We start from the raw sequence: 24,789 nt of genomic DNA on the forward strand, positions 1-24,789 counted from the left end.
TTTAAATGAGCTAATTAAATGGATCTGGAATAAGAAGCTAGTCTCAGTAATGGTGAGCATGTAGCTACTGAGACTCCCAACTGATTCACTGATATCCTTTAGAGAAGCAAATCTGCTATCTTTACATGATCATATCTATATGTGATTCCAGTCTGATCTGCATCATTGTGGCTGACTCTTAATTCCCTTCTGTTATGGGTGGCATGGTGGCTGCGTGGTTTGCACTGCTGCCTCACAGTGCCAGGGACCTGGGTTCAATTCCACTCTCAGGTGACTGTCTGCACATTCTCCCTTGTGTCTGTATGGATTTCCTACCACAGTCCAAAGATGTCCAGGTCAGGTAGAATGGCCAATGCAAGTTTCCCCAAAATGTCCAGCAATTGCAGTCTAGGTGGGTTAGCCATGAGAAATGTGGGTTTACTGGAGTGGGTCTGAGTGAGATGTTCTTTGGAGGGTCAGTGTGTACTCAAAGGGCTGAATGGCTTGTTCCCACGCTGTCGGGATTCTACGCTATAGCAAGCCTACCTCTTGTCAGGAAATCTGCTCACTGTCAACTTCTCAAGAGTAATTAGGATGCACATTGTTAAACGATGGCTTCACCTGCAATGTTCGTTTTGTGGCTGGGTTTTTTTTAAACAAAGGAAAGAACATTTGTTTTTAGTAGTGACAGCATGTGTAAATGATCATTATAGACGGGCTGGAACTTTATACATTGCTTCAATACACTAGAATTTTCTTCCAATGTATTAATACTTCATCATATAAGAGTGCCATAGCTTGAAGTTTCTTTTTCTTTGTGCATGGAGTGTCATTAATTTCGTGACAGTGGAGTATATTAATTTGAACAGAAGTGCTCGTTTCCATACATCCTAACGCTGTGTCAGGATTGCAGCAATGACTGGAATAAAGTCATCTCAATTATCCTAATCGCTTTCTCCCCTTGGTAACTCATATCCAGTAAAAGCTTGTTTAGTCATGCCAGTCAGCTTGCTGGCCTCCTTTCATCCAGTTATACTGAGCTACTGTCAACTAAATTTTAAGTTAACATTGTAACCGTGGAACCAATACTTCCTCAAACCATCTATAGATATATGCCTCTATGGGCACAGTGGAGTACAGACCAAATCCTCCCTGTAGATCTTCTGGTCTTATCGCTGACTCATGCTTCAGTATCGTGAAGACTCAACTTTAACAATGAAGTTTTGCACAAATACCTCTGCACAAAATGCAGTGAACAGAAAATATTTCCTTTAAAAATGTCTGATATCTTTGCATTTTCTCAGTCAGACATTTAGGTTTGGTTGAGTTTCCTGTCTGAGGACCACAACGGATTAACAGACTACAGTTTTCATATGTGCACATATTTGAATTGGCCAGTGAACCACCAATTTTAACCCCACTCTTGGAATTTAAGTTGCCATATTCTGTCTTTCACAAACTCAAGGTGATGGAGTCCAAACGCATGGTAATCATGCCTAATGTACTAAATGAGAAACCATGACAGAAGGTAAAAAATGTATGTGTATGTATTATCATATTATCATAGATTCTCTACAGTGCAGAAAGAGGTCACTGACCTTCCAAGGAGCATACCACCTGGATTCACCAGCCCCACACCCAATCCGCATAGCCCTGCATGGGTTTGGATTTTAAAATAAGGGCAGGTTTACTTTTATTAGTTCTTTGAAGGATTCTATAAAGATCAAGTGATAATTTGGAACAATGACCTAAATACGTCATTTCAAGTAGGTATGTGACTTTAGTTCACTGTGTGGCTGGACACCTTTGCTATTATTGGATGAAGTATTGACACTGCTGAGTTTGTGACAAGTGGAGAAGTGAGATCAGGATCAGGAGTTTTTGACTGGGGACAGGAAGGTTAAGTTTCTGTTCAGGAGAGCCAGTCATGCTGGCAGAAGTAGTTTTTGTCTGTGAAGCATCCAAGTTGTGAGAAGGTAAGAAGTGTAAGAAGCTATGTTAAACTCAAAAGAGGCTTTGGCCATCCGAGTTGGAAATAGTTTGTGACAGCAGTCTCAAAAGGAGGTATTTTGGCTGTCTAGCAGTCCAAGGAGAAGACCCATGAGGGATCTGTAAAGCACAAAAATCAACTCAAGACAAGAGTAATACTTCTCTTGATTTTGAGCATTTGTAATAGGTAATGCTGGTCAACAGGTTGAAATTTTGAGTTGTTGTTTATGTTAAAATAGAAGCATAGCATCATACAGTGCAAAGAGGTCCTTCAGACCACCTGACCTATTTCACCAGAAACCTACATTAGTTTTACTTTCCCACACATAGTCTTAAATATAATAATATATGAAGTGTTCATCCAAGTACTTTTGAAATGACTTTTAAATGGTTTTAAAGGTTGTGAGTTTCCCCACCTCATCTACCCTCCCAGGTATTCATTCCAAACCCCATCACTCTGTGGTATACATTTAGTGTCTAAATTTTCATTGAATGGCATTGAAAGATATTTCACCCCATTTGAAAAACTGGCTGTAAAGACAAAGTAGCCAAAAGATGTTTGGACCTAACACTGAAGAGTGATTTGACAGATACAGCTATGAATGTGTATGCCATTTTACCAGAAGAGCAATGTGTAGACTATGAGACTGCAATGTTAAATGCTTGTGAACTTAAAGGAACCTATCAGATATTTGTCAAAGGTACATTTTTCAAGAGGTAAATAGATGGTATGAGATCAATGGTTTCAGTTAAATTAGAGAAAAAAATTGAGATTGAGGGAAATCATGATTATGAGAGAATTTCAAAATAACATTTCAGAAGAACGTAAAACTTACAAAGATATCAAGTGTCAAAAAATCTGAAGAGCAATAATTCTGTTAGATCCCCTGATATTTCACACAAACAGATGAGGGGAGATAATCATATGGAAACCCACCAGGAAATAGGAGGAATAGAAAATCTACAAATAGAAAACTTTGTAGTTTTATGGAGAAAACAGAAGGGTGCCAAAATAATGAAGGGTAAAGGCTGGAATCTGAATGTAAATTACAGTAAATAATCTGCTTCCATTGTGATAAGATCAAACAAATCAAAGTCAATTCCATCTTTGCATTGAAAGGGACACAGTTTAAGTTTGCATCGTTGTAGTTAATACAGTAGATTGTTAAGACAATGATGCAAACTTAAATTGCATTCTCTATTTGCCCATCTATTTGCTACTAAAATTAAAGTCCATGAAATTAAAGATGCATTGGCAGCACATATACAAACATTGATGAAGCAGCAGTGAATATGCTTATTTTTCAGACTGGAAAAAATTCACAATACTGTTCCCCAGGTGTTGGTATTAGAATCATTGGTCTTTTTAATAACCTTTTATGAGCTTCATTTGGGAGTACAGGATGTTATATGGAAGTTTGCAGGTGACATGAAACATAAAATCAAATCACAACAGACTTCAGAGAGACTGGTGAAATAGGTAAGCACTTGGTCAACGAATTCAAAGCAGAAGTACATCAACTGATCCATCCTGGAAAGAAGAATGAAGAGTGAAATATGAGTTAAGTGTTCAAAGAGAAGTGAAAGCCACTGTAGTTTCAGGTCACTGTAAGATGTATCTGATTGTAGAAAGATGACCGATGCTGAGTTTAATTGGAGCATCACCACACCTCAGGCAAGGTTGAGAAGGCAAGGACATCATGGTGACTTCAACTAGTACAGAAAAGAAGAAGTGCTGGGAATCACAGTGGGTCAGGCAGCATCCGTGGAGAGAGAGCAAGCTAAAATTTTGAGTCTAGGTGACTCTTCATCGAAGAACCATCTAGACTCAAAACATTAGCTTGCTCCCTCCATGGATGTTGCCTGACCTGTGATTTCCAGCATTTGGTGATTTCAGTGCAGGTTCCAGCATTAGCAGTAATTTGTTCCTCAACTGGTATAAAAGAAACTGTGTTGCTGGCATCATTCTGCATCACAATTAGTCATCCAGCCAGTTACCTGATCTGAAGATGAGGTAGGTGAGAGGAGGATGAAGACTTCTTGGGTGGGGGTACGGACGTGTTTGAAGGTAGCTGGACACATAAAGAGCTTGTTCGAAGGCATATGGGACTCTTGGCATTGTTAAGGGTAACATACAGTGTCAGTTACATCACACTATAAATTTTTGCTATAAATTCTGTGTCTTACAATTGTGCTCTCCACAACCACCTGATGAAGGATAGCACTTCGAAAGCTAGTGCTTCCAATTAAACCTGTTGGACTATAACCTGGTGCTGTGTGAGTTTTAACTTTATATAGAGTAAAAGCATGGAAGTTGTGATAAAATTGTATAAGACACTGTTAAGCTGGTTGAAGTATTATTTCCAGTTCTGGGCACCAAGCCACGGGAAGGATGTCAAAAGGAAAGGTGCAGAGGAACTTTTTTGAGGGAGGAGAGACTTCAGGTGTATTGAAAGACTGGAGAGAGGCTGTGATTTAAACCAGAAGAAGTGAAGGTGATGCTTGATAGAGTTGCACCAAACTATGAATAGTTTCGATCAGGGGATATTTTCCAACAACTGACAGATGGGTAATCCAAGCGCATCAATTTTGGGTGATTTGCAAAAGAATCTGTGGTAACATGAAGCAATGTTCTTTTCCACAGACAGTTGTAATGATCTGGAATGCACTGCCTGAAAAGGTGTTGGAAGTACTTTCAATATGAACATTCAAAAGTAAATCGGAGAAATAGTTGAGCGTAAAAAATGTAGTGGGATATGGGAAAAGAGCAGGGGAGTGGGATTGAGTGAGTGGCCCTGCAGCACAGGAACAATTGGCTGATTTGCATCCTTGATATGCTGTACCACTCTGCACTTCTATATATATGCAAGTTGCTGACTGAGCCAGACCATTCTAATATGTTGGGCAAAACAGAGGACTGCAGATGCTCAAGATTAGAGTCAAGAGTGTGGTGCTGGAAAAGCACAGCAGGTCAGGCAGTACATGAGGAGCAGGAAAATCAATGGTTTGGGCAAAAGCCAATATATCCTGCATTGTAAGATCCAAAAGATATTAAAGAAAACAGACTATCAGTTTAATACTTTAGCAAAATGGTACACTTAATGACACCGTTATAATTTGAGAAATGGTTTGTTTTAAAAGTTAAATGATCCAAGTTTTAATTTGAATGGTGGTAGTACTATTCTTCCTCAGCATGGAGTCAGATCCTCTGATACGTACTGAAATATGGGAATATGATCTGCAAGACAAATTCAAAGATTGTGGAGATAGTGGGAAGCAAAAGTAAGCATTGCTCATTAAAGTTGGAAAGTAAGCGTCCATGGTTTATTTTAAAATTTGGCTAGTAGCAATGTAGGAAACGGTGGGGGTGAATATCAGGGAGTCTTCTCTCAGTGAAGTTAGTGAAATCTAATTCACAACAGACTGATTGAGAAAATTCTGCATCACAGGGATTCTGCGTGTATGTGTGTGTGAACAGTTTTGAATATAAACTGGTTGATTAGAGACTCATGGAGACAGATTTGATCATTCTGTACCTTCAGTCTAATTCTGTCTCATATTTTATTAATTCAGTCCCAGAGTGCAAACAGATGCAATTGATCTACTGCTTGAGCGTGCAGCCAAACCTAATTTAGCTGAATTCAGACATGTAGAACAAAATTGAAATGGACCTGTTGGAAAATGCAACTGTCTCGAATAAAAACGGCGGAGAAGGAAGAAGTGGCTGACCCAGAACAATCCAAGAACATGTGAAGCTCATTCCAAGTTTACTGCCACCCTGTCTCCCCCCTCCTCTGACAAACTGATTGCTTTATTCATGAGAGAACCAGACAGAGTAGCAGTTCCTCACTGTCTCTCAATAATGATCCTTAAAGGAGGTTGGGCTGTGTATGATTTTAACCTTGGTGCAAAAGGTTGAAGCGAGTGTAGCCCAGCCCTCCCTCTCTCCCACTACTGGGAGGAAACAGCTGGGAGCTTCAGCCTATCCTGACTGACTGCAGGTCCCCGCTCTCCCCCTCCAGGGCCGGACTGTGTAATGTGATCCAGGATAGTGATGGGTAAGGCCGGCACAGACACTCTGTGAGCTCTCAAGTTATTCATTCTCACAGAGTGAGGAGAGACGGCAGAGAAAGGTGGGTGAGCAGCTGCTTGGCCATTTGACCTAGCAGGCAGGGACCAGGAGAAACAGTCTTGGCAGAACGCATGGTCATTCATGTCTGCTGTTACCAGCGTTATGTTATTGTGATGCTTTGGGTTAACGCTTGATGGGATGAGCCGGATTGGAGGGGGTTTAATCTGAATCAGAATAGATTGTTACACTCACATGTGAGAAACAGGGCGATTTCTTTCTGCTTTCACCCCTTTTAGAGGAAATGAAAGATTTGAAGTTGTTTGAGCACACAATGCAGTTTCAGACGGACATTATTGTACTGGTGTTTGCAACTTGAGCTCGCTTCCTAATTGCTTTCAGAGAAGTTGGCTCAGTCTGTGTGATTTGCTTTCGAAATTAGCCAGTTCTGTGTTTTGAAGTGATGTGAAATCTTATTTCGGTTACAGCCAGTGTCCTCAAACAGCTCAGGCAGAGGGACCACCTTCCCGCTGATGTTAATGTGTGCTCCATATCCAGCTGCAGGATTGCACGGCGATGAAGTGGAGCTCCCGGAGAGGCACTTGCAATCTGGGCTGCAACCTGATGGGTGTGGGGAGAGTTGTTTTGGGTTTCTTTTAAAACCGATTGAACTTTAATGACTTCATTGATCGCTTTCAAAACAGCTCAACTTAATAAAGTGAGAAACGGAGCAGGTCAGCTCTTAGCATCTGTGGCTGTCTACTGAGGTGTGAGCGCAGTTAATTTCTGTTACAATTGTTCGTGAAGCTATGACGGTGGAGTGTGTGGGGGGGGGGAGGGAACTGATTGTAGAATGGTCAGCTTTACTACGATGTGGCGAAGTGCACGTAAGGGCAAAGGTGGCATTGTTTTGTTCACCTACTTTTTTGCCAAGTTGGGCAGAGTAGGTGAAATATTTCTATTGCCAGTAAGCAGGCTTTTATTTAGAAACTGGTTGTTAGCAAAGTAGTCACCTCGCCCCCTCAGAAGTTCATGCTCTTACCCTTTTTAAAAGGTTATGATTGTTACTGTACTTTGTGCTTTCATGTGTAAAACATGAATATGTATCACTGTTTTTACACCGTAGCTTCCACTTAGCCACTGCCTGCCTAATCACTTTATTTTTATCTCTTAAATCTATCCAAACTCTGAATCTACCCAGGTAGTAATGCTCCGGATGATGAAGGTTGCTTATTTTGTTTCTACAGTTATATCCTCTAATACCCCTGCGTATGTGTGTATATAGTTCTGTAAATTTATACAGGGACTTAGAAAGCCAAGGGCTTAATGAACTACAGATCCAGCGTTGATTCCAGGTGGAAAGTTAGCAACTATGTATGGGGCAGCACCCTAGGACGAGAAAGAGGCATTGTTCAGCAGAGAGCAAACATTGAATGCGGTTCCATCTGGTGGGACTTATACTTAAGCTCCCCCTACTGGGGAGTGGCGGAAGTCATGGGGAGAAAGTTGGTTGTGCAGCTCCCGACCTCGAGAGGGAAAAGTGTGCAGGCTGGATGGACCTGGAAAGGAGACAATTAAAGCAAAATTTACCCACGGACAGGTTATAGAGAAATAAAGCCATCACTTATAAAGACGACGTGGTACAATCTCCACTTTGGGAGCAGTTGAAAAATTGAACCCAAAATGTAATCAAAATTGCACTGGCTCAGTGACCATTCAAGTTTACCATAAAATTTATTGACATAATCAGATGTAACTTTTTAAGTGAGCCCACGTGATAGGACAGGCTAGTAGATTGTGATTTTTGTTTCTCTTTTCTTAAGTTTTGGTTTTATGTAGAAGAGTGGGTGCCTGGTGTGAAAGAGGTTGTCATCACAATAAAACATTTTAATTAGAGTGTTTCCATGACTAAGGAAATCGATTTAAAATCACTAATAAGAACTTTTCAAACTCTCTGCTGAACCATCTAATAATTTCACTGGTTTACACAAGTAAGTTTCTTCTTCCTTTGTATGTGTTTTACTGTCAAAATAGTGTGTTTATGAATGAGTATGATTTGAAGAGTCTTCCTGAATCCGAACATTGATCAAAAAAGTTTCACACTCTGACCTGGGAGTTGACCAGTTTCACGGATTGGTCTGACCCAAGCAGTTTGATTCTTGAACCAGTGGGAAAGACTGTGGAAAACATGACCTTAAGTGGTTTTCTACATAACTCATGGGCTTCAAATTCCCCAATTACTTACTTCTGGTCAAACCATGATTGTGCTAATACGGTTAGTGGATACTGTATCACCAAATCTTTTAGCTGTGACATAGTGCCTTCTGAACAAGTCCAGAGGTTTGGCAGCTGTACAGTTACTCTTGGCAGAACTTAGTTATTTTATAGCTTCTGTCACTGACAAATTGCATGGGTTGTGTATTGTACAAGTATGCCAGAGACTTTGTGATACAACACATGCTAGCTCCAAAGAATAACAATTGTGTGGAGGGAACAAGATTGATACATCAACCAAGTGACAACACTTCCTGTTGGAGAAGAAACAGAGTTAGCTTTCATATTTTCCCTGACACACATCCACGTGGCCAGGAACACCTCCTCATGTGTATGCGGGCTGTGTCCGTGTGTATACATTGATGAGCCGGTGCAAGGACAGTATTGCTTCTGTGCGAAACGATGCTACTCCATCTGTGAAGCTCCTAGAGCCTTCCGAGTCTACATGGCCCACTTCCTCTGCTAACTCTCTCTTTCCAATTAACTTTAGTTTTCTTCAAGTACCTTGATCAAAAATATAGCTTTCCCCAGCACTTTTTCATTTCACTCGCAGACTACAAGTTGGTGACAAAATGGAAAGGGTTACACATATTGCTACCATTGACTTAGTCCGCTCTGTTGACTTGAGGTAAGATTTGATCATGTAAATCTGAGTCAGTAGCTCCTCCGTTTCCACATATCTGTGCCACCTCTGAATTCATGATGGGAAGGGCCACATCAGCCTACTCAAGTTTTCATTTGTGTTACTAAACGTGACAAATAAGTTCAATTACTGATCCCAAATAATTGAGTGATAGGTGGGTTTCAACTTTTATACCATTTCTTTCAATATCCATTGTGTGTGTTTGCATTATAGCCCCATGCACATGCGCACACAGATGCACAGAATCTCAATTCCGTTGCTCAATGACCTCGCAGTGGTTTACAATCCAATTCTCTGCTTGTGCTGATATGGTTATGTTGCCAAAGAGAGGTAGAGATATGGATCATGCAGCCTGAGAGGTTGGTGGAGGCAGGTATTCTCACAACATTTAAGAATCATCTGGAGGAGCACTTAAAACACCAGGCCAAAGTAGGCTGTGGACCAAGAAAAGGAGAAGGGATTACAGGTAGTATAATTTGGTTTTCATTGACCATAGACATGATGGGTTGAAGGACCTGTTTCTGTGCTGTATGACTCTATTGTGAGTGTAACTCCTGTCTGCCATCCACTTGAAATAAGTAACTCCTATAAATGCATTCTTTCATTTTTGATGCAGCTCAGATCAATGAATAGCAAAGGCACCTCTTGAACCGAGCCAATGTTTGCTCACGCAGTCCCTCCCAATGCCAGATTGGCCACCAGAGGAAGTATCGTGAGACATCCCAATCTGACGGTGTTTGGGAAAATGCTGAGGTTTCAACAGGTGCCAGATTAATTCTTCATGTGCCATAATTGCTTGCAGAAAGCCAGCCTCCCAGGCAGACTTCTCAGACCAAGCTGTTATGCAGGCGGGGAAGAGTTGGTGTTTCAGTACAGTTTGCAGACTGAAAATCTGAACGTAGCTCAGTCTCCCATAACTTATCTGGATTGAAAGGCCCATGGGCAGAGAGCTCAAAACGTCACTATTGTTGGTTGGTCTTTGAAGGTAGTTACTGGGTTTTATGCTTCAATGTTATAAGGAGCCTCTGGTTTTCTGCCTGTTGATGTCAACCTTAGCTAAGTAAAGAGACATTTCTAAAACTTGTCAGAGAAACAGAATCAGACAAAAAGTAGGTTATAAGGAAGTGAACAAAGTGTACAGGTCTACAGAGGAAATTCCAGAGTAATGGCTGAGATAGCGGAACACATTTGTCATTGGTGGAACTGCATAAGGGGCTGTAGAAAAGTTGGGGATGATTTTGGAGGTCAGCAGCTCAAGTCAGGAATGTAGCATCTAGGTTACTGATAATTCAGGTTAGTGTGAAAAAGTGGCTGTTAGGTGAGGGGTGTTGGAGGATAGAGGGGGATGGAATTAACGCTAATAGCGTGGAGATTATGGCAGGCTGAAGAGCCAATGGTTTGGGTCTCCCCAATGTGGAACTGTGACTGACATTGTGATGCATCGGATGTCAGCTTAACTGACGAACAGTGCAGAAGAACTGGAGTAGGCAAGGGAATATCTAAAGAGGATGATGGCAGGGGAAGGCTATCTGTCAGTAGTATGTATATGGAAGTTGTCTCTATACCTTCAGATAGTGCCCATCTAGCTTAGATTTAACTCTCAGCCAATAGCACTACTGCATTGTTGATTGTGAGATCCTGATATGGATAAATTGACTGCAATGTTTTCAATAATAGTGACAATATTTCATAAGTATTTAATTGACATAAAATTTTGGGAGGTTATAAAAGGTGCAATATAAATGCAAAGCTTTCTTATCTTTTTGCAAAGCCACCTGAAGACAGTTAAGAAGACATTTTGCCACTGGCAGTGAATGGATTAGATACCTGATTTTGCAGATCTATATTAGATAAGCATTCTTTAGTGCAGTGTCTGCCTTGACAAAGCAGCAACTTGGTGACCTTTTTAAATCGTGTCAATCACATTAACGGGGAAGAATGTTAATTTTAGTTGTGAGAAGATTGGTCCTGCTTGTTCATGTTGTCTTGTGAATGGCAGTGAATTGGGAAGATGTGGGGCAGATTTCTTTGTTAAATGTTTGAAATAGTTCTCTTTAATGAGTGTATTTGAATTCTGGCACTGATTTCACTCTATTACATCATGTGGATGATTCAGATGCCATAAAGAGCAGTTTAATGGAGCAGAACAGTTACTGTATTTTGACCTTTTCATATTAGCACTTTATGAACCATGTAGGAATGTGCAAGTTGACGCAAAATCCAAGGGCTGCATCTCTCACTTACAACCTCTCTTCCACTCCATTCCCTCTTCAGAGTAATATTGGGTTGCTATTCTGGCTTTGCACTGCCATTCTGGCTTTGACTCTGCCAATGTCTCATTCACGCAGCCAGTCATTGTGCCTGTGGTAAGACTGTGACTGTCCAGAGACCATTCAACCGTTTCATAACTGAGCATTTGGTCACTTGGTAGTAGTTGGGATTTTGGACCCTGACCAATCATTATCACCCCTCCTCCCCAACATATTTCTGCTCACCGTCTTGACCATTTTACTTTGCTTCAAGCAATTCCAGTTTTTATTTTTCCAGTCTTTTATTTTGCTTTCTTTGTTCCAGCCATTCTTTTGTATGACTTGAACTGTTTTCCATCCAGTTTCCTTGCCCTGACCACCATCTTCTGGATATTATAACACTTAGTGCTGCACAGCTCTATATGTGCCTTCCCTCCAACCCCATAAGCCAATGGCTAATCTTCACAGGGAAAGTTGTATTATGGGGGCGAGATGGACAGGCTGAGGGAATAGGGGTTGATTTTGGGGAAATCACAGTCAAAAGTGATCATGACTTTCACTAATGTTGATATATCTTGCGCCAGTTGCCCTTTCCCCACCATGAGGATATAAAGTCACAGACCCACCAAGGTCATCTGCATCAGCACTGAACAAGCACCAAACCTTATAACTGGCAGTCCATGTTGTTGAGTAACATTCTGCATGACACATGTCCCCACTGAGGATAAAGGGTAGGGTTACTGACAAATCTATGCAAGTTGGATGCTTAGATTATTTTATGACGTACACACTGCTCTCACACTTTTCAAAATACCAGGTAGCTACTCCACTTGCGCAGTTTACCATTTCATCCATCAACTCTCATTGAGTCAGTTTGATGGTCTTACATTGACAGGGGTTGCCTGTTAGTGCTGCATGGCACAGTGCCAAAGGATTGGCAGCTGACGAGTGTGAATGCATCGTGTGAATCCCTGATGACTTTCCATTGGGAGCATAACTCACACTTGGGACAAGTTATGTAATTTTTCAGCATGCTAAATGGCTCAGTCAACCTCCCAGTTTGGGAGCCTGAGTTTTCCATGGGGCTAATGTATAAGGAGAAATTTAGAAAGGCAGTTCTGAAGAGAAACCTTTCAGGATAGTAGCTGTTGTCGAGAATCATTACTGTGATTATTCAGTGGTGAGCAGTTTGTTTCTTCACTCCATCTAAAGAAAGGGAACCTGACAGCTCGTGATTACATGAACTTAGACTTCAGTTATTCTCACAAACATCACCTGCAATATTTGTACATTTCCTAACTCCTGATGAATTATTCAGATCAGGGTCATTCCTCACTCTGCAGACATCAGCATATCTGTCAGGGCATGAGACTCCGAGCAAAGCTGTTTTCTTTTTGATATTGTGTGGGAATGCCAGGGAGGATTGGTGATGTTCTTCCACCAACTCCCTGCATTTCAAAATGACTCCTGGTTCCCAACTGTAGAATGAATAAATCAATATTATCATGGGACTCTGTTCCCAGGTTCACAAAGAGGGAGTAATTTCTGACTAGGTAAACAGGGCATTTGGCTGGATTTAAAAAAACACAACCCCCATACTCTCCTAGTATTTCATTGAATCCCTACAGAGTGGAAACAGGCAATTCGGCCCATCAAGTCCACACCAACTCTCTGTTCCCACTCAGACTCACCCCATATCCCTGCATTTCCCAAGGCCAATCCAACTAACCTACACATTTTTGGACTGCAGGAGGAAACCAGAGCACTCAGAGAAGACCCATAGAGACATGGGGCGAATATGTAAACTCCACACAGATCATCTGAGGCTGGAATTGAACCTGGGTCCCTGGCGATGTGAGATAGTGATGCTAACCACTGAGTCACCATGCCGCTGGTGCCAATATATCCTACCTATGGCACTAGAGCCTTGGATACATAAGAATTTATGAATTAGCAGAGGAGGCCATTCAGGCCCGTTGAGCCTACTCCATTATTTAAAAAGGGAAGACCTGATTGAGGCTTCACCACTTTCCTGTCTTCCCCAAAACTTGCTTATACGTCAGGAATCCATCTACCTCTGCCTTAAGAATATATAATAACCCCTTCACTGTGCAGAGTGTTTGAAAGACTCCCAACCCTTTGATAGACAACATTTCTCTTCATTTATGTTTCAAATGCCTGACTTGTTAGTTTTAAACTGTATGCCTCAGTTCTAGTCATCCCAACAAGAGAAAACATCCTTTCAATATTCCCTCAGTGAAGTCCTTTCAGTATTTCTTATATTTCATTCAGATCGGATCTCTATCTTCTGAACTCTAGTGGGTGTGGGCCCAGCCTGTCTCGCCAAGATGACTCCCCTCCCCATCCCAGGCATCCGTCAAGTGAACCTTCTCTGAACTGCTTCTAATGTATTTATTTATATCCATTCTTAAAAAACGAGAGCATATCTGTATACACAACTCGAGATGTGGTCCAGCCAATACCTTGTAGAGCTGGAGCAAAGCTTCCCTACTTTGATATTCCATTCTACGTGCAATGAACAACAACATTCCTCTTGCCTTCCTCATCACTTGCTGTATCTGCTGACCAACTTATTGTGTTTCAGGATACCAGGACGCCCAGATCCCTCTGTACCTCCAAGATCTGCAATCTGCACCATTCATAGCACCATTGTCTTTACTGTGCATCAAGTCTGAGTCAGAAAAACTGAGATCTGTTAGTGTCAGCTGATTGAGATTTGTGTGCATTGCAAAGCTTTGTCACTCCATGTTAACCGTGGCTGATGTGGTCGCTGTCTTTCTTCTGTGCCAGAAAGTTGAGAGTACAAGCCGCACTCCAGGACTGAAGTGAAAGATCAAAGTGCCTCATACTGCACTGTTGTAGATGCCACTGTTTGGATGAGATGTCTTTTTTTAAAGATATTTTTATTAGAAATTTAATATTTTGACAGATTTACAAAAATAAACAGAACTTTCAAGCACAAACTTAATATAAAAATAGATCTTAAATATATAATCATCAAAATTCAAAGGAATGATACTAAAGAAGAAAGAAAAACAATGAAACTCAGTTAACTACTAATCTAATCCACAATTATCCAGAGTGTATAGTAGAGTCACTTACATCCTTCAAACAAGAGAAAATGTTCTCTAATACACTCATAACAGTATAATAAAAAGGAAACTATTTCCAAACAATAAGAACAAAAAAAATAAAACATGTTTGAATGGAGATCCTCCCCCTTGTTCTCAGGGGGCCTTACTTCCTTTCTAAAGGTCCACCATATCCTCTCCCAAACAGTGTCCCACCCTTGACCCAGGCGCTCCTTAATAGGATTTAGATATAATACCGAGCTAGAGTTAACAGTGAGCGCCCCACCCCCACCCCTCCCCACCCATACCTGAGTATATCTGATAGCATCAATGCCACGTACAAACACACATAACTATAAAATTACAACTCCAACAAATTACAGTTAAGTATAATAACATAAAATAGCAAGGGAAGACAACCCTGCTCCCAGAAGCAAAAGTAAAGTAGAGTAAAGTATCCATTTCTCCCCACGGAGTGTGGAAGAGGCAAGCCAACATAAATTGTCTCTTACGATTTATTTAAACGAGTCTAAAAGTTCCTTAGCCTCTTCTGGTGATCTAAAATTATACTCGGATCCTTCGTGGTTAAAGCATAACGTCGCTGGGTAGCGTAAGGTGTATTGAATATTTAAGTTCCTTAGACATTTCTTCACCTCATCAAACGCCTTCCTTCTTCGTGCCAAAGCCGGGGAGAAGTCCTGAAATAACATAATCTTGGATCCTTCATGAATCATAGCTTTAGGATCCTTTCCAAGATTTCTGGAGGCATCCAGGAGTATCTGCCTCTCCCTATAACTCTGCAGCCGGAACAGGACAGGGCATGGGCGCTGGTTTGGGCCAGATCTGCGTACTGCGACCCGGTAGGCCCACTCCACCCGTACTCGGTCAGTTTCAGCCCCCAGGTTTAAAAGCTGGGGCAGCCATCGCTCCAGAAATGCTGCTAACTGTCCCTTCTCTTCTTGTTCAGGGAGGCCCAGAAGACGGATATTCTTTCTCCGATTTCTGTTGTCAATATCATCCATGTAGATTTCAAAGGCCCGGACTCTCTGCTCCAGAGCTCGCACCTGTTCTGCAGCTGTTTGTGCTGCAGCCTCGGAGGTCGTGGCCTTTAGCTCCGCCCCCTTCACTCAGCCCTGTAATTCCTCAATAGCCTGGCTGTGCTTTTGTAGCTTTTCTTCGAATGCATTCCATCTCTGTCTGGATTCTGCGATGAAATTGACGAGTGTCGTTTCCAGCCTGGCAATCATCTCTTCAAGGCCTGTTTTTACATCAGCTGCAGCCGGAGGAGGAGAGGAGGGTGGGGGAGGGGTCTTTGTTTTCTGAGAGCTGCGGGATCCCTTTGGTTTACTCATTATCCACTTAATATTAAACTGCTTAAATATAATAGTAAACAGCTAATTAAGGTTAGAAATTTTTTTTGGGTGGTTTGGTAAGTGTGGTGGGGGTGAGTAACTCACTTTACCCAGGTTTTGGGAAGAGCACTGTAAACTCAGACTTGCTGAGTCGCCGCCATCTTGGATCTCCCGGATGAGATGTTGAATTGAGGCCTAGACTGCTTTTTTGCAAGTCACCCCTGTGCTCAGTGAACTGTGTGGTCCTTGTATCGAAATTTTAACCTTTCTATATTTCTTTTCAAATCCCCTAATGGTCTCTTCCATCCATATCTCTGTAGTCTCCCCCAACTCTATAATCCTCCAAGTTAACTGAGCTCATCTAAATCTGCTAGTTTATGCATTCCCTGTTGTAACTGTTCCTTGCATGACTTGATGTTATGCTTTGTTTTAGAATGCCCCTCTGAAGTTCCTTGGAACTGTACATGAAAGATGCTATGTAGATATAAGTTGTTGTTGGTTTTGGGCTGGGCTTCCATCCTTAACTGGATGGCCAGTCTGCCTTCTGGACACTACCTGATCAATTCAGGGAAAATCACAGGACAACAGCTATTTCCCATACAGGGTGGGTTTCTGACTTGGGACGTGGGTTCTGTGCAGCGGTGAATGGCCAGCAGAGACAGATTCCATCAGTTTCCAACACTGATCGGTTTTTGTTTTCACTCTTTCTGAAGTGGCTGGTAACCTACCGAGACAGGTCCCCAGGAGGCTCCCTGATTCTCATTTCCCAGCATCAATCCAACTCTTCACCGCTGCAGGAAATAGCTGCACTGGGATCAGAAAGTGTACATTAAAAAAAAACGTACTCTGTTCAGGAAAAGGTCAGCAGAAATTGATTGTCACTCAAAAGAACAGCGAGTAGGATCAGCAAAGGCAGCCTCGGCTGCTTCTCTGAATCTGTCCTCTGCGCAGTGGATTAGAAATGATAATTACAATGAATATTCACCCTAAAAAGGAGGTGAATATTTCCAATATGACTCTTTGGACCGACCTCGTCAGGCATCAGCCATGACTCAGTTGGATTCAAGCATGCGCCTGATTCAGAAGGCTATGTGTTCAAGTCCTACTCTAGAGATTTGAGTGTAAAATCTCAGTTGACACTTCAGTCTGTGTATTGTGTGCATGCCCTACTGTTATCATCTTCCTCTTCTCAGTCTGAAAAGCACCATAGCAGAATTTGAAGAATCACAGACTCCCTACAATGTGAAAGCAGGCCACTCAGCCCCTCAAGTCGACTCTTCAGATGGGTTGAGGAGTGGCAGTGAGAGTTTAATTTAGGTAAATGTGAAGTGCTGCATTTTGGGAAGGCAAATCAGGGCAGCACTGATATACTTAATGGTAAGGTCCTGGGCAGTATTCACAGTACAGGTTCATAGTTCCTTGAAATTGGAGTCCCAGGTAGACAGAATAGTGAACATGGTTTTTGGTATGCTTGCCTTTATTGGTCAGTGCATTGAGTATAGGAATTGGGAGGTTATGTTGTGGGCATTGATTAGGCTACTATTGGAATATTGCATGCAATTCTGGTCTCCCTGCTGTAGGAAGGATCTTGTAAAACTTGAAACAGTTCAGAAAAGATTGACAATGATGTTGCCATAGAGCTATAGGGAGAGGCTAAATACGCTGGGGCTATTTTGCCTGGAGCATGGGAGGCTGAGGGATGACATAATAAAGTTTTATAAAATCACGAGAGGCATGGATAGCGTGAGCAGCCAAGACCTTTTCTCTGGAGTGGGGCAGGTAAAACTAGAGGGCATAGGTTTAAGGTGAAAGGGAAAGATAAAAAAGAGACCAAAGGGGCAACTTTTTCATGCAGAGGGTGGTGTGAGTCTGGAATGAGCTGCCAGAGGAAGGGTTGGAGGCTGGTACAGTTCCAACATTTAAAAGGCACATGGATGGGTATATGAATAGGAAGGGCTTAGAGGAATATGAGCTAAATGCTGGCAAATGCGACTAGATTAGTTTAGGATTTCTGGTCCGTGTGAACGAGTTGGACTGAAAGGTTTGTTTCCGTGCTGTACATCTTAATGACTCTCTCAATTCTGCACAGTTTAAAAAGCTGGAATGAATGGGTTCATTAGTAACTTTCAAAATGGACATACACCTGAAAAGGAAAGATTTTCAAATCTGCGGAGAAGGAGTTGGAACTCACTGAAGAAGGTTTTTGAAGACAGGTTCGTGAGAATATGGATCACGAACCCCCTCCTCTTTTGCTGCTGGGCATTGAGTCACTACCTTAAGAACTGGCAAAAAAGTTGAGTGGGATTTTGCGTGATATTTAATGTCTGGGATAAGGTATTATGAGAATTAACTTAAAATTATTTAGAACCAGTTTAACGTGAATAAGAGACATTGTGCAGTTGAGAAGAATGAGAGGAGATCTGATTGAGGTACATAAGATGTTGAAAGGATTGAAAGGGGGCGGGGCAATCTAGAACGAGAGATCATGGTTTGAACATACTGGCTAGCAGATTTAAGTCAGAGATGAGAAGAAATTGCTTCTCTCTAAGGGTCACAAATCTGTGAAACTCACTCCCCCAGAGTACGGTAGATGCTATGACATTGAATAAACTTTACGGCAGCGATAAACAGCGATTTTTGATCTTTAATGGGTTATGGGGAGTGGGCAGGAGAGTGGAGTTGAGGCCAATTTGAGATCAGATTGGTGGAGCAAGCTCAGGTGACTGAATTACCTCCTCCTGCTCCTTGTTCTTATGTGCTTAAAGTAAGTCATCCAGTGTCCCCCTGGGGCTTAAATTAAACAGTTTAGACCATGTGCTCAGATCCTGACGGATGAATATTTTACATCATACTCAAAGAGAAAATACTGCAATACAACAACATTTTTAAAGTTTGAATTCAGTGATTCTATTGATTGAAAATCTCAAATGAGCAACATTCTAATCTCGTACTTAATCACTCATTAGGCTTTGTTGGTGCACAAATGATGCATTAACAGTTACATCAGAAGTGTCTTCTCTCTGTCTTCTCTCTGTCTTCTCATTCACCACCCAACCAGAAAGGGGTTTTAAAAATCAATTTATTTATATTAAGGGAGAGCTGTACTGATGCAGGATGAGGGAGGTGTCTGGGAGAAGAAAAACCTCTTAAAATAATAATTACAGCAATCTTTTGTTTGGGGATAAACGAAAGGCAGACTTATTTAAACAAAACCGTTTGGATTAATGATAAGGTTGAAATCTGGTGCTGGGAAAGCATTTAAAAGCGTCGCTCCTGTTGAGCACAGTCATCACAAGTGGAGTCTGTGACCTTGGTTTGGGTGGGAAAAGCCATTTGGTTACTCTGTGACAGCCTCAGAGCTCTCTTTATCACAGGAGAGGGTCTGTCAAACATTACTGATTGCTGTCTCCCTCGCAGCTTTCTTCCGCTAACCAGCTGAATTGTCATTAATCAAAAGCTGACGAGATTTCCTGACACCAGAAGAGGGAGTTTTCAGGCCCCATCTGAAATTCTACTGCACGTACATAGCAGGACAAAGTGCATTATATGTTTCCTGCATGGTATGAAAAACCGCAAGGGTGAAGTCAGGGCAGGGGTGTGGTGGCTGATGGGAAACTTAAACAGTGAGCTCACATGGGTTCTGTGTTTGTGTGTTTACTTCTCTCGCTTGCCTGTCTCCTCCACACCTCGTGAAGACTGGGCTAGTTACTGCCTGGCTTTTACTGTGATTGGCCTGCCCTCTGCTTCAATTCTCCATTCTTCTCCCTGAGAAAGCAGCTTGCTTGATTGTAGGCCCAGTTAGAGAATTCTCATCTTCCACTGTGTAACCTCATTAATAAATTTCCTCACTCAATAATGGCCGTTTATTGGACTGCAAACAGCCTAACCCTACAATCTATGGCCTGGCACACATGCCTTACCCATGTGTCTGGGCACAAACATACGCACGTGGGTACGAGGGCACTTTTCTTTCTCCTAGCTTAGAGGAAGCCAAAACTAACTAGAGTCTTCTTGTACCCTTCTACCAGTGCCCATTGCAAAGGGCAGTGTGTAGTTCATCTCAGTTTGGTCAGAGCTGACCTGAGGAGCTTTCTGATATGTGTGGCTTAGTTTTGTGCTTTGTGCTGTGAGCTTTGAATACATCTGTTACAAACCCCTTGGGCCATCGTGAACTGTGCATTTCGGGCATGGATCTAAGGATAGGCAGGGAGCAGAATGGAAAAGTAGTTCTGGTTTGCAAAGAAGCATTCGGTGTCAGCCCATAGGCTGAGCATTAGTCTGTATTTTCCAAATAACAGTGAAAATAGCAAAAGCATATGTCAGCAAGAATAGGATTATTGCCTAAATTTTACTGGATGGCAAAGGTAGGAATGTTAATTTAGATAACTGCAAGGCTAGATATTTGGAGACATTGATAAGAAAGGAAATATTCTTGGTTTCTGCAGGCTATCAGGCCAATAACTCTAGGATGGCTAATTTTTGTTTTAATATCGGTGTCAACGTTAAGACCTAAGCATCTAAAAGCAATCAGTGATCTTTGCAATAGGTGTTGAAGTTGATCACTGTGGCAATGATTGCATTAAGTAGTCATTGTAGTTGCAACAGAGTAGGCGCTCTGCCCAGGTTAGGACCACAGTTGAAGTCTTTGTTTCTCAGGGAACTGCTTGGATGTGAGAACATGCCCACTGCACACTTTCAGAAACAGCAGCAAATGCTAAACAAAAGGAACACTGGTGGTAAGTGGTCAGCCTACTGCCCCTTGAGTCTGCATCGTCCTTCAGCAACATTCGGACTGACCTTTCAGATCAGGTCCCACTGGCAAGAACAGAAATTGCTGAAAAGAAAACTCAGCAGGTCTGGCAGCATCAGAACTGACTTCTTATGAAGGTGTGTCTCTGGACCTGAAGTGTGTACTCTTGTTTACCTCTCCACAGATGCTGCCAGACTGCTGAGTTTTTCCAGCACTTTGCATTTTTGTTTCAGATTTCCTGCAATCTGCAGTTCTTTGGTTTTTCAAAGGCCAAGATTAGCCTTCATACAAGGAGCGAGTTTGTTGTTCTATCCAAGGTCCATCCTTGACATGTTAACCTGTCTTTTGTTCCTGTTATTTCCCTCAATGTGGCTGCATTGACAATATGTTCCTATTCTCCATGTTCGTGCCGTATTTGCAGAACGCACGGATGTTTTAATGGGTTTGAAACTGAAGTCTCTGCCTGTTGTTTTAACTGAGGCATAGTCCCTTATGAACTTGCTGGCAACATTGTCAATGTTCATTTCTAGCCTCCAAAAGTTGCACTCCCAAAAGTCTGACTACAGACATTTGAGCTTCAGTTGTCATTGTTTTATTTGTAGTCATTTGAGCCATCTGCAACATACTGAAACGTTCTCCACCCCTGCTGTTTCAGTTCGTAAATGTACCATGGGTCACGGGGCAGGATTGCACAGCTATATGGTCCTCAGTGCAGTGTTCATTCAAGGAGGGTGATGGCTATGGAAAACTCGCAGCAGTGTCCACTTGATTCTCTGACCAGCTTATTTTTTACTCTTCACCAAGAGAGTCAGTCAATCCTCTTTTGACCAGACCTGACTGACTGGACTGTAATAACAGAGAATGCTGGAGAGAGAAACAGAGTTCATGTTTCGGATCAGAGACTTACCATCCAAACTGAAAGAAGGCAGGTTAGGTGGATTGGCCATGTTAACTTGACCATAGTGTCTGGAGACGTGCAGGCCAGTTAGATTAGACAAGAGAAATGTGGTATTAAAGGGATGGGGTGGGCTGGCTTGCTTCCACACTATGGGGAATCTATGTATCTTTCTATTCTACCAAAATGTCCATGTTTTTTGAAAGTCCATTTATATTACTTTTGTGTTAAGAATGGCACAATTGTACTAACCCTTTCACCCTCGAGTCTGAAGATTTTTCATTCAAATTTCATTACAGGGCCCAAAAATGAAAATTAAAGCTGACAGTCTAACGCATAAGAGAATAGTTTCAGGGATAGGTTGGGCACGGGGAGGCTGGGTCTGGATGTTATGCTGTTTGGAGGGTCAGCGCTGACTTGATAGGCCAAATGACCCGCTTCCAAACTGTAGGGATTCTGTGAAACAGAACTCTCTTCTCGTGAGCAGCTAAACACTCTCTCTATCCGACGTGTACTGCAGTCTGCCCACTCGTAGTTGTGGCTCTATTTGCTGCCACACTGAGGCTCAAATCTTCCAAGTGCATGTTACTGAGAGTATGCTTCAGGGCAGTAGCTAACTGAAGCATTCAGATACATGCTTGTCAACTACGTGATTTCATTTCCCCTGATAGTATTGACTTTTCAGTCTTGTCACAAGTTCTGATTTTACCTTGATGTGTGCCGATAGGCTGCAGCAATTCAGTGTTGACTCAATGAGCATTTATTGTCTCTTTCCGCCCCTCTTCCCTAACCACCATTGTGACACACACCTTTGGAACCCTTTTCCCTTGCTGGGCACAATCCTATTCCATTCATTTCCTGTTCTGACTCCTATAATTCATTGACATGGTATAATTTATTTATCTATCTATTTATCTATCTATCTATCTGTCTCTCTATCTGTCTCTCTATCTATCTGTCTCTCTATCTATCTATCTATCTGTCTCTCTATCTATCAGTCTCTCTATCAGTCTCTCTATCTGTCTCTCTATCTGTCTCTCTATCTATTTGTTTCTCTATCTATCTGTCTCTCTATCTATCAATCTCTCTATCTGTCTCTCTATCTATCTGTCTCTCTATCTGTCTCTCTATCTTTCTCTCTATCTATCTGTCTGTCTATCTATCTGTCTCTCTATCTGTCTCTCTATCTCTCTATCTATCTATCTATCTGTCTCTCTATCTATCTATCTGTCTCTCTCTATCTGTCTCTCTATCTATCTGTCTCTCTATCTATCTGCCTCTCTATCTATCTATCTATCTATCTGTCTCTCTACCTCACAATCTATCTAATTATGTGCCTACATCTATCTGTTTCTCTATCTCACTTTCTATTAAATTACATTTCTCTATTTATCTATCTATCTTGCTATCTAATAATGTGTCTTTGTCTCCCTATCTATCTCACTGTGTCTCTAAATCTCTCTCGCACTCTCCATCTCTCTCCTTCTCTCTCTTTCTCCCTACTGCCACCCTCCGAACACACGATAGGCAGTTCTGCAGATAAGCAGCAAGGTGGAAAGAAAAAACTTGCATTCGTATAGCACCTTTCATGGTGTCAGCATGGCCCAAAGGCCTTTGCAGCCAGTGCAGTACTTTTTGGAGTGTAGTCATTATTCTGATATCATAACCATAGCAACAAGATTGAATTTTTAAAAACCCTTAAAATTGTGTGGGAAGATCCCACAGATAGCAGCATGTCACCGACCAGATAATCTACTCTTTAGTGAGGGATAAATGCAGGCTTCTTGAAGCAGTCATATTCCCTGTAAGACTATAGAGCCGGCCGTGATAGGTGGCACAGCAGACAGTGAGGCACTCCCTCAGTACTGACAGATGGTAGCAGTCGAGATTTAAAAGCCTTAAGAGTTTGAGTGCTACCACCAAGCTTTTACTGGCATCAGGTAAAAGCTTTGTCATCAGACTCACAGAGCTGCCTCGACGCTCATTCTTAAACAAATGTCGTTCTTTGTGTTATATTTGCATCCAAAAGAGCTGTCTATGGACAGCCAGCATGGAGGAGTCACTGAGTCTGACTGAAAAGGCGCGAGACTAACCTCTGTGATTTTGGCCACTTAAATATATGCCTTCCTGACTCTGGTGCGCAATGTGTTCTCCAAGTGATACCATCACTGCTCACAGTTGGATTGAAAATGATTTTGAACCTGAAAAGGAAAATCATGAATAAAATCTTTCCCCTCTTAAAAAATAATCAGGAATCAAAATGTTGTGCAGGCCGTGTAAATCGATATTTCTGTCTGTCTGGGAATGTGCTTGCCAGCCTTTGTTTACTCTGAATTTTATAAATTGACAGAAAGGCATCCTGAATTTGTTAAAACATTGCTGTGTGTAAGCCTGAGTGTTGCAGTGTTTGGGGTTGGGGATTTGCTGCTAAGTTTTTAACCAGTGCGGTCTGTGCTCTTGTCAGCGCCGCTGAGGGGATCCTGTTTCTCTAAGTAAGTGTAAAGCTTTTGGGCACTCCTCCAGAACGTCTCCTGGGGGGAACCAGGAGCTGCCCAGCCCGAGACTCTCTCTTGCTTGGCGTCAGTCAGTGCCCTTTTATTGTATCCATCTTCAGTTAATGATCTGCTGAGTTAGAGTACAAGACTTTTAAAATAAACACTTCATTATAAATGTGTAATGGAATTATTTGAGCTGCTTATTAAGAGCTGGGTTTAATGTTCGAGTACTTGACTTCCAGGAGATCGTTTTTCATATTTGCTATTTCATTCCCCAGCCCCCAAAATTTTCTGCCCTCTTGCACAAAGATGCTGGCAGAGGATTTCCGATTCTTATTCCGACGGTAAGCCATTAAAATGAATGGCTTTCTGTCAGGATTACATCTGGAAAACGGAGGCCACTGGCTCTCATTGGGGTTATAATTCCACAGATAATAGTAGTGCTCTCTTACCTTGCTGAGCAGTTATTCGTCACACATGATCTTTTGACAAGAAGGTTAGCCAACCTGGGAGGACTGTACCGAAGGCATATCCCGTCATCTTCACATACGCTCGGAACACGCTCACACACATTTCTCCCAACCAGTTATTGATAACCCGTTAGGGGCTGAAGAGATCATTATTTATTTATTTTTCGCATTCCTGAGTCCAGAGTTGGCGAAGCACATTGTAAACCATTTCTGCCGCCTGGGTCGGATCAGCTAACTCAACTCAGATGATGGATCAAATGTCAGGCCTTGCTCGTATCGCTTGGATTTAACAGGGTTTTTTTTTAAAATGATGAATGGTTTTGATAGATTGAGTGGAGAAGGCATTTCCTACAGTTGTCATCAATTGAAGATTAATAAAATGGAATGCTTTTCTTGTTAGCTATAAAAGAGGCAGGGACTGTTGCCTCTTTTAAAGGAAAATTAGGTATGCCATTGAAGTAGAACATGAAAGTAGACTGTGAAGAGAAAGCATAGCAAGTCTTAGTTATTGAATGTTTTGGCGAGGGGCTGG

At 41.9% G+C, this 24,789-nt stretch overlaps 1 protein-coding gene across 8 annotated transcripts in view; it reads left to right on the plus strand.

The window, feature by feature from the left end:
• Positions 1-24,789, plus strand: part of LOC132822044 (teneurin-3) — an 822,914-nt gene that overhangs the window by 428,532 nt on the left and 369,593 nt on the right. The window contains exon 1 of one of the 8 annotated variants that reach the window (XM_060835101.1): positions 5,977-6,026. The exons of 6 other annotated variants lie outside the window; for them this stretch is intronic. In XM_060835101.1, the coding sequence (XP_060691084.1) occupies positions 6,023-6,026 (4 nt within the window). In that variant the 5' untranslated portion in view covers positions 5,977-6,022. Of the gene's footprint in view, positions 1-5,976; positions 6,102-24,789 lie in introns of those variants that run through there. One more of the 8 variants, XM_060835092.1, reaches the window with a different exon arrangement.

Source organism: Hemiscyllium ocellatum, chromosome 2, assembly GCF_020745735.1.
Source record: "Hemiscyllium ocellatum isolate sHemOce1 chromosome 2, sHemOce1.pat.X.cur, whole genome shotgun sequence".
Lineage (NCBI taxonomy): Eukaryota > Metazoa > Chordata > Chondrichthyes > Orectolobiformes > Hemiscylliidae > Hemiscyllium > Hemiscyllium ocellatum.